We start from the raw sequence: 10,928 nt of genomic DNA on the forward strand, positions 1-10,928 counted from the left end.
CGTCACTGTTCATGTCATTTTCAACATTACAATAATGATTATTTTGAAATGAAAATTCTATAAACAAATAAAGAAACAACAAAGAGATACAGAAAAACTAACCTACAATGATACTTCAATGGTGAACAAACAATAAGAATACCAGATCAAATAGAATTGTCATCGATGTCATTGTCATTAGAAACATTTCACTCCTCTAGTTATCCAACAATAATAACATATCTACAAAATAAACAAAAAAAGATTTTAATACAACATCTTCAAAGAAAAAAATTAATGAATAGATCTACGTCCATAAAATCATTTTAAAATAAGAAATTTTGAAATAGAAGAATGATATAAACTAAGAAGAGAGAAAAAATGGTTGAAGAAAAGTAGAGTAATGAAATAAAGGAGTGAAAGAGAGATGATGTTCTCTAATTAGTAATAAAATGAGAGAGAGAAAATATGGAAGAAAGAAGAAGAATAAAGGATAAATAGATTTATCAATAGATAATAACAAATGTTATGGTGTGGTGGGATGTATTAGATGTGGTAGAATTCTTTGAGTGAGAAAACTTTTATTGTGAGTGTGACATGTGACAATTCAAAGAGGTGATAACACATGTATGTGAAAGAAGTTTTTTTGTTAAATAGTAGATAGATAGAAAATAACATAATACATGTATCAAATATCTAAAAGCTGAAGCTACTCCATTATATATTTACTGATATACAAATTTTCTCAAGTTTGAGACAAACACTTTATATATCACACATGGATTAACTTATCAGAAACAAATGTATGCAAATATGAATGTGAGTTTTATATATTCTCACGATATAATTTATTATTCATATTTAATTATTATTGATTCTTCACAAAATAATATAAATGAATGATGAATGATAATTTTTTTGGTTTCTCATTGATATCGTCAGATTGGAGGCAATTCTGTCAGATCCGGGAACATCCATGGTCAAACATGTACCACATTAACCAACATAATTTGGTTAATGATAAATGATAAATTGAATATGTATAAATCTTTTCACTAAAAAAGATACTAAAAATATAGTGTAATATTTACTTATTATCAGTCTAAAATTTTAATATATTTTGTACATCATTCATAATTCTTTTGTAATATTTTTTTAAAAGATAATGATGATAAAATATGGATGATATAATGATTATATAAAAAATTCATATAGTGAGTGTATATATTTTTTTATATGGAAAGGTAAATGTGGAAAAAGCCCAAAATAGGTTAAGTGAATCATCAGCAGCCCAGGGACCAGAACCGGCCCAATCCACATGGAAGCGGTTTGTGCGACAATGCAGCAGCACAAGTCTATAGCAGTAATGAAAGCGTAACATAACACCACTCTCTTCAGTCTCCACAATCAAACCTGCAACGGCGGCATAATCACAAAATCCATGGCGGCACCCGAAACCCCCGTTTGCTATGTCGGTGTCGCCAGAAAATCCGCGGCGTTTAAATTGATGAAACAAATGGGATGGGAAGAAGGTGAAGGTCTTGGTAAAGAAAAGCAGGGTATCAAAGGATATGTTCGTGTTCAAAACAAACAAGACACTATTGGTATCTTCGTTAATCTCACTTACTTCGATCTATAATATATATTCATCATTTTATTTATTGTTATTTATTATTTTTGTTTTTTATATAGGTATTGGTTTAGAGAAGCCAAATCAATGGGCGTTTGATACTACACAATTTGATAATATTCTTAAGAGGTTGAAAGTGCAAGCGCCACAAGCCAATGAAACAGGTATAATATAATCACACGTGTTTTTATTTACTCATTTTTTGCAATGTTTTATGATGATTTACAAGTTTTTTATTTATTAATTTGCGGTGAATGATAGATGATGAAGAGAAGGTGGAAACAAAGACTAGTGTTCCTGTTGCTGTTAAAAATGAGGATTCTGTTCCAAAATCTACTAGACCTCAAGGAAGGTTTGTGTTCAAATTTCTTAATTGGTTTTTTTTGCAGTGTTTTTTTTAATCATACATGCTTTTTTGGTTTCATTTGTTTTCAGATACAAGAGAAGAGAGAGGGGGAAGCTTGTCTCTGGATATTCTTCCAAGGATCTTGAAGGGATTCTTGTAAGTTCCACTTGTTGCATATCTTAAACAGCCTCAACAATATGTTTATTATGGTTATAAATTAGATATGTTTACATATCTTCGTTTGTGATGCAATGGTTATATTTCCTAGATTCGTGGAAGTGGTGATAGAAATGAAATGGATTATTATCCACTTTTAAAATCTGGTGCATAGTTACATGTTTCTCTTGTTTAGTCTATGCACCACATACTGAATTCCACGTACCATGTATCGGAATCGTCCTAAATGAAGTTTTGTAACTAACCTCATAGAATTCACAACTGCACACCGAATAATTTTCCAAGGGGGGATAATTTTCCAAGGGGGGATAATTTTCCAAGCGGGGATGAATCACAAACTGAAATTATTGAAAATGGCATTGAGATCTTAGATGTTGCATTTTTAGATTCTTTCTATAGCTCCTTGTTAATTTGTGCATGCTGCCTAGCAGTTTAGTTACTAGATTCTGCTCAGTGAATCAGCTTCCCTGCACTTGTTTTACCTATAAGTCTATAACTTTTACACGGTTACTATCTTCACTTATGAAACTATGTTTGCATTTGATGCGGTTTTGTTGTCGTCTGATCTGAATTGATTGATGAAAACATAATTGATGATATCCATGCTCAAACTCTCATGATTAACTTGCTATCTAATACCTGAGAGGCAGAAAATTCCACAATATTTGTTCCATTAAACTGAGGGCAATTTTGTTTATGTTTAGGCTTCAGAAAAAAGTGATTCTCCAAAATGTTTGTGGAAGAAACGATTTAAGTAAAATTATAAATAACTTTGTGTTAGGCTACAAGCCTGAAAACCAATTTAAAACTGTTTGGGTGTGTAATTGAAAAAATGTCTCTTTCCTATAATTATAAAATTTAATTTTATATTATATATCATGTTCGTATGCTTTTATGGCGTTGTATTTTAGCAGATTATAATTTATTTTATTTTAAAATTTTTGCACTTTCTATTATTAGTTACTATTATTTTCTGTTGTACACACCAGATTCTAAGTCCTTTCTAGTTTTTACAGTTCGAGAGTTTTTGGATTAGGAAGGACAATGGCAGAAGAGATAGAGATTTTTGTGAAATAAACAAAATAAAAATAGTGGATATGGTGGTTATCAATAAAAACTGAAGTCGTGGTTTTTTTGTCAATTTTTTACTTGAAGCTAGAAATTTCAGCTTCTTCCTAAAACATTTTTTTCTTTCTAAGCGTCAATTTTTTAAGAAGTATAATCAAACAAGTATACATATATCAAAAGTGTTTATATTCGGGAAAAACTTACCTTAAGAAAATAATCCTAAACAAACACACTCCTAATTCAGTCTGGAATCAACCAGGGAGTGATTTCTCCTCAACTTTCAATTGGACAATTGATGCTTTTTATACTTTTCAATGCTTCAAATCCCATGTAGTGGGATTTAAGGTTTGGTTATTGTTCTTTTTATGGGATATTGTTCTTTTTTATACTTTTTATGCACAAAAAAAAAATCAGAGGTTGTGTTGATTACTCCATTCTCTGTAAAGCTTCTTTAATGTTCATTTAAGTTTTTTGTTCATATCTCGTATATTTCAGTTTTATTTGATAGACAAAGTACTGAAAGTAGTCTTGGTGTTTACTTCTGTGATGTTGATTATAGGCTATAAAGGGTGAAATATCCAATGGTAACGACAATAGTGACAAGGAAATGGGCTTGTTAGAGACATCTGAAGTTCAAATTTTGGAAGATGAAGGTATAATCTAGAATTGCAATGAAGTGTTTGTGTTATTTAATACTGATTAGAACGTTACATGTGATATTTGGGTTCCGGGTTTCACACTTTCACTACTATATTCTAAGTGTTTTTGTCAAAACCTTTCATATTCGTTTTTCTTCATTATGTTTTTAGTATAATTGAAGATAGGTTATCTAGCTGATAAACTAGCTGATTTAATTGGAAGTGTTTGGCAAAATTAGCTGTTCAACCAAATGAAAGTGTGAATGAGTTAAGTTACTTCTATTGTCTTTTAAATCAGAGATTATAAGCTAGAGACTATTTTTAGAAATCCTCCAAGCCAAACTAGGCAACTAGCCTATTTTGGTCAAATAAGCCCACTGATTAGCTTATAATCCCCTCAAGGGTGTTACAAAACATACGTTCCATTCACTTACCTCCAATAGACATCGTCATGTTAGCAGTTAGGGCAAATGATAATTCACCAATTAATTTAAGGTGTGACTTTTATTGGATATTACCCCACTCTAAAAAAAACAAAAATGGGACTGTAATTCGGTAGCATATCTAGTTGTCCTCAGTGCCTCAGTATTTTCCCATGTGTAGTAAGTTCTGTTGTAAACTTGAAAGGATAACTGACATTTGAGAGTTGTTTTTCCAATCCAATATGCAAGGGAAAATCATTTAACTCTTAATGTCCTTTAATTGTATGTGATGCATTTTCTCGGAGCTATCTTTTCAAAAACTACAAAACTTAAGTGTAAACCCATTTCTGACTTTTGTATTTCTGATATTATTCAAGTATACACTCATGTTTCCTGGAATCATTTTATGCTGCATTGGTACAGAAAGCAAATGTCCAGATATCCATCCAGATTGGTGGGGCATTAAGTTTGGGTTTGTCTCTGGTGGATTGCTTGGAGCAGAACGAAAGAAGAAAAAATCCATGACATCTGAAATTGCTAAAAATGGGAAGGAGAGAACTGCTTTTTTTGAACAAGATCAAGAAGACCTCTACAACCTCGTCCAGGTATGTGATTTCTTGCCTTGTGAATGCTGTATATTTTATTTTTATAAAATGTTAATGCTATTATGTTCACATGTGATGTTCAAATATGTGAAGGATGGTTACTGGTGAGGCTTGTCTGATTTCTTAAATTTTAGTGCTATGTCATTAAATTAATTTCAAAGCAAAACATGAAGTATGTAATAATTGTTGTAGTATAATTGTTATCCCAGGATAAAGCTACTACGGGAAAGCAAGGACTAGGCATAAAGGACAGGACCAAGAAAGTCGCTGGCTGTTATTTCCAGGGTAAAAAGACATCATTTAATGACAGTGATGATGAAGATTCTGATGACATCAATTCTCAGGAAGAAGAGACAGATGATGATGACTTGATGGAAGTAGAAAAGATTGTTGAGCCCAAAATTAAGCTGAAAAAGTTGTGTAAACAAATTTTACGCAAGGTGGGATCTATTTCTTATGCTGCAATTTTCTCTCTTTAGCAATGTATTCATTACTGGTTACTGGCTTAATTACAGGTGCCCGGAGAATCATTAAAACTGAAACAACTCAAAGTTCTTATTGATGAACATTCATCTTCAGTTTTTTCTTCTTTCTCTTCGAAAAGAGAGGCTATTGCTTACTTGAAGCAAAAGGTATGGTTGCCTTAGCCACAGTTCACAGTTGGAAAACTTATTTTGAATAGAGTGAAGCATATGTTTCGTTATACATATTATTATATGTAGTCAATTTCTATTGCATAATAAAATTTGTGGAAGGACTTATTTGGTATTGTGGAGAACTATGCTTAGTATGCAACTATAATTTCATGTGTAGTCTAAGTTGTGACATGATTTGGTCCTTGATTGCAGTTGACAGGGAACCGCAAGTTTTGTATTGAAGGAAAAATAGTGCGATTAGCATCAAAGTGAAGCTAACTCAATATTAAGTTTTTGAATTCATTATCTCTGAGGAGAGTGGTTTTTGAATCCTTTTATTTTATGGGTTTAGTCTACAAGGTAAGTTTCATTACAAAGCTTTATCATCAACCAATGTTGTAGTAAATTAAATTTCAGCCTGTGATTTTTTATTTTTCGGTAAACATTCTATAAAATTTAGCTTTATGACAGTTAAAAACTATTCAAGTCCGTGTTGCCCGGACTATTGATGCTGCAATGTTATCTTTGTATTCATATATAAGTAATGGAAAATGCGTGTTGATGCATCTATAAGTTTGATATTTCAGTGTTGTCCTTTGTTTTAGTACTATAATGTAAAGTTTCTTCTGGATGGGAAGCTTCATATATTTTTCCTTTGTTTTAGATCGGAAAAACATGAATCATAATGATTTTATTTTCTTTGATTTCTCACCTTAATAGTAACGGGTAAACATTTGTTGTTTCACACTTCGTACCACTCCATGTGCCATGAGTTTGTGATTGGTCAGGAAAAATATATTCAAGTTAAAATTTAATTATTAAGTATTTTTCTGACCAATCACAAACGCATGACACATAGAGTGACATAAAGTGTGGGACATAATGTGTTTGGTACAAAATATAAGTTTCATTTAGTGCATTTTTTAATGTGATATATATGTTTTATTCTCACGTTTTAATGATAAAACATTTTAAAAAACATGATTGATTTTTTAAATATATTGAGAAATAGGTTATAAGAGAATAGGGATGGCAAAAAAACCCGTAGTCGTGGATACCTGTGGGTAAAACTCGTATAGGTATGGTCATAAATGGGTACCTGCTGATATTATAAATGTGTTTTTTAAAATACTCGTAGTACATACGGGCGGGTACGGTACAATGGTACCTGTGCCTGCGAGTACCCATTATTTATATGATTAATATATTATATTTATTTAAAATAAAAAGTACATTATTCTAACATTTATTAAACTATGTATATTTTTTCCTTTCCTTTTACTTTGTTTGCATATTTTATTGAGTTTGGTGGTGAAACATCTTACAATATTATTACATGTGTAGAAACACATATGTTTTACAAAGAAAACATATACTTTTTGTTAAGGAAATGAGAACAAAAAATCTCACAAATAGAAAACAATAATAAATTTAGCATTTTTGCTAAATATTCAATCAAAAGGTACAAAAATAATTAAGTTTCATCTCATTTGAAACATAATAGAAGTAACAAATTAAAAATTCATTTATCATATAGGAAACTCGCGGTACCCAGAAATAGCCACAAATACTCGCACACGGGTACCCGTACGGGTACGGGTAATGTTCTCCTATTTTAAACGGATAATGGATAGCTACTACCCGTGCCCGCCCGTGCCCGTTGCCATCCCTAGAAGAGAAGGTATAAATGTATTTTTATGTAAGAATTGATACTATTTATCATTATGCATACTCATTAAATATTGGGTGTCACTTTTTTAAACTCGAACTTGATCCTAGACATGAAGTTAACTTGACCCTAAATATTGACTGAGTGAACCTTTAAACTTAAACCCGATCTAGACTCGATTAATTATAATGCATACTTATTTTAGATAAAGTTTTTCAATATTATTTATCATTGTAAATATATAACTTGATATATAAAATGATATGTATAAATATTATTAATTTTATATATGATGAAAAATTGGAGAATCAAAGATATTTTTAACCAAAAATGTGACATTGTTCTATATACATTGGATAGAGACATGATGAGAAGTAATCATGGGATAAGTTATGATGAGTTATGCTTAATCTCTATCTGACCCTAAATATTAACTAAACCTAATCTTTGAACTCGAACTGACCCTAGATTCAATGAGACCAAATCCTATTCGAACGCAATAATGATCAGGCCGTAGTGGATGAATGAGTAAGGCAAGTCTTCCTCATCCTTACTCACGAGTATCTAGTATTCTGAAGATGATAATTCATCACCTTCTTTGAGGGATATCTTACTTACAACATGATGCTCGTGTGAATATCATTTTGAGAAAAGTGTATTTTTTAAATGTGATATATATATGAAAAGGGTTTAGGGTTTATTGAATAGTGATGGTCACTATTTCTCTCTCTACTCCTTTTTTAAATTGAGAAAAGGTTAGATTATCGAAAATCACACCCATGTCAAGATTGGGAATGTCACCAACCTTGTTAATGATTACAGTGGAATTTATTGTCGAGGTTTGGGAGCTGAACCCAAGTCATTGTAAGAATGAGTAAACGAGTGGATATTATAAGCCAATCCTTATTGAATATATTTTATCACTTCAAGTTGTAAATAAGATATCTCTCAAAGAATCCTTATTGAATATATTTTATAGCGGGGAAGGAAGGAAACTGAGTTTCTAATCATCAAGAAACTCATAAGGGAAGGAGGAGAGGTGAAAACAAAAGGCAACCAGAAAGTGCAGTATCAAAGAAAGCACCAACAAAGAATAGCAATGGAACCAGGTAATTCCTTAACACTTAATCACATGTAAATGTCATAATGTCAAAATCCTAAATTAAGGATTCTTGTGAACCATTAAAGGCTCAATGTAAAGTTTCTCTAAAAGTATTGAAATGTCTAACTATTGGTATCAGAGCACAAGGTTAGGGACATTATGACATTTCTTGAATTTACGAAATTGATTGATGTATGCATGACGAAAATCGGTGTATGCGAAGAACCATGAATCTGTAAATGTTTCCATAACTGATAATCTCACTTAAGCGAGTATGCCTCGCTTGGGCGAGGATGCCTCGCTTGGCCGAGTCTCTCTCGCCCAGGCGAGAGAGAAACAGTAACGAAATTTTTTTGGTCCTGAATAGCGCTTAAGCGAGGACCTCTCGCTTGAGCGATGATCTCTCGCTTGGGCGAGGGAGAGACAGTAAAAAATTTAATTCAGACTGTTTTAACATTAATTATAATGCATATTATGATCACCCAAAGGTGGATTATTGCTTGTAATTATGATTATGATGTCACGAGGATAATAAATTGGGTTTGTTCATTAATTATAATGCATATCTTGATCATCCAAAGATGGATTATTGCATGTATTTAGTGACATTAAAGTTTTAAAAATACTTGTTTATGCTTGTTTATCCAAAGATAACATGCATGTTTGAGGAGTATGATTAATTACCCATTAAAGTATAATATTAGGCATCATTAATGAAGGTTTAATGCATTTAAATTTTATCCAAAGATAAATTAAGTGCATGAATAAAAGTATAGTTTGAATCCATAAAGTTTATTCAAAGCATTAAAGAGTGAACATGTTTTATTTCAGCTTCATTCTATGCTTTTGCCTTAGGCAACGGATGTGTCAAGTTAAACGAACTGAATTATGCTGATTGGTCTGAACAGATCCAGTTCTCACTGGGTGTAATGGAGTTGGACTTGACTATCATTATGGATAGTGAACCAACCATAACTGAGACCAGCTCGGAGGCAGACAAGACTCTTTTTGAGGCTTGGGAGCGGTCAAACAGGTTGAGTCTTAGCTTGAAGAGAATGTCAATTTCTAACAATGTCAAGCCGTCTATGCCTAAGACAAATAATGCAAGGGAATTTATGAGAATGATCAAGGAGTACTCCCAATCAGACATTACTGATAAGTCTCTAGTGGGAAACCTCATGACAGAGCTGACGACCAAGAAGTTTGATTGGTCGCAGCCCATTCATGATCATGTAACCAGTATGTCGAATCTGGCTGCGAAAATGAAAGGTATGGGAATGGAGGTGACAGAAGCATTTAGTACAGTTCATCATTAACTCTCTTCCTTTTGAGTTTGGCCAATTCCAGGTGAACTAATGGAATTTTCAGGAAGTAAAGGCCATGCTCGTTCAAAAGGAAGGGAGACTAAAGAAAATTAAGAATGACTCCATTCACATGACCATTCAAGAGCCAGGTAGCACCAGCAGCAGATTCAGGCCAAGCAATAGGAACAAAGGAAAGGGGAAGGAAAAGATCCTCATTAAATAAGGGAGAATCCATAAAGAAATGAAGTGCTTCTTCTGTAAGAAGAATGGGCACTTTAAGAAGGATTGCCCTAAAAGAAAGAAATGGTTCAAAAAGAAAGGTAAACATTTTGTTTCCGTTATAGATGAGTCATTTCTTATTGAAGTTCCTAATAATACTTGGTGGTTAGATTCTGGTGCAACAACTCATGTGTCGCATATTATGCAGGGATTCCTTTCAATCCGAACCCAGGAAACTGAGAAGTTTTTTTACATGGGGAACAGAATGAAGGCACAAGTTCATGGAATTGGAACATACAGATTGATCCTAGATAGTGGAAACTATTTAGATCTAGAAAAGTGTCTTTATGTTCCTGAATGTGCTAGGAACTTGGTTTCTGTTGCTAGGCTGGATTGTTTAGGTTTTAATTTTAAGTTGCTAGGAACTTGGTTTTTGTTGCTAGGCTGGATTGTTTAGGTTTTAATTTTAAGATTGGACATTCTGTTTTTAATTTGTATAACACTCGTGCTATTTCAGTTATGGTACATTAATTAATGGTTTATATTGCTTCAATCTTGATTTTAAATTTAAGGAATCTTTATTTAATGTTGAACATCATATTAGTAGCAAGCTTAAATTTTTTTATAAGAATTCTGCTTACTTGTGGCATCAAAGATTTAGGCCATATATCCAAAGAAAGGATGATGAGGTTAACGAAAAATGAGATTTTGCCTCATTTGGATTATGACAATTGGGATGTATGTTTAGATTGTATTAAAGGAAAACAAACTAAACACATATCAAAGAATCCAGCCACAAGAAGTAACAAACTTCTTGAATTGATTCACACGGATATTTATGGTCCATTTGATGTTCCATCTTGGAGTGGTGAAAAGTACTTTATAACTTTTATAGACGATTACTCACGTTATTGTTACCTATATTTGTTGCATGAAAAATCTCAATCAATAGATGTCCTAAAGGTATTTATTGACGAGGTTGAAAGGCAACTTGAAAAGAAGGTTAAGGTTGTGAGGTCTGATAGAGGTGGTGAATATTATGGAAAGTATAATAAAAATGGACAATGTCCAGGACCATTTACAAAGTTTCTCGAAAGTCGAGGCATATGTGCTCAATACACTATGCCTTACACA

At 32.4% G+C, this 10,928-nt stretch overlaps 2 protein-coding genes across 2 annotated transcripts; both read left to right on the forward strand.

Annotated features, from left to right (window-relative positions):
- Positions 1-1,330: 1,330 nt before the first annotated feature.
- LOC109337393 (PIN2/TERF1-interacting telomerase inhibitor 1) lies at positions 1,331-6,086 on the forward strand. Its single transcript, XM_019574355.1, has 9 exons — positions 1,331-1,583; positions 1,672-1,773; positions 1,871-1,961; positions 2,045-2,111; positions 3,760-3,853; positions 4,684-4,865; positions 5,075-5,305; positions 5,381-5,497; positions 5,714-6,086. The coding sequence occupies exons 1-9, from the start codon at positions 1,421-1,423 to the stop codon at positions 5,771-5,773; spliced, it is 1,107 nt and encodes a 368-aa protein (XP_019429900.1). The 5' UTR covers positions 1,331-1,420; the 3' UTR covers positions 5,774-6,086.
- Positions 6,087-8,268: 2,182 nt separating this feature from the next.
- Positions 8,269-9,587, forward strand: LOC109337392. Its single transcript, XM_019574354.1, has 2 exons — positions 8,269-8,278; positions 9,103-9,587. Exons 1-2 carry the CDS (start codon positions 8,269-8,271, stop codon positions 9,585-9,587), a joined length of 495 nt encoding a protein of 164 aa, XP_019429899.1.
- The last annotated feature ends 1,341 nt before the right edge of the window (positions 9,588-10,928 follow it).

Source organism: Lupinus angustifolius, unplaced genomic scaffold (assembly GCF_001865875.1).
Source record: "Lupinus angustifolius cultivar Tanjil unplaced genomic scaffold, LupAngTanjil_v1.0 Scaffold_5_189, whole genome shotgun sequence".
In the NCBI taxonomy this organism is placed as follows: Eukaryota; Viridiplantae; Streptophyta; class Magnoliopsida; order Fabales; family Fabaceae; genus Lupinus; species Lupinus angustifolius.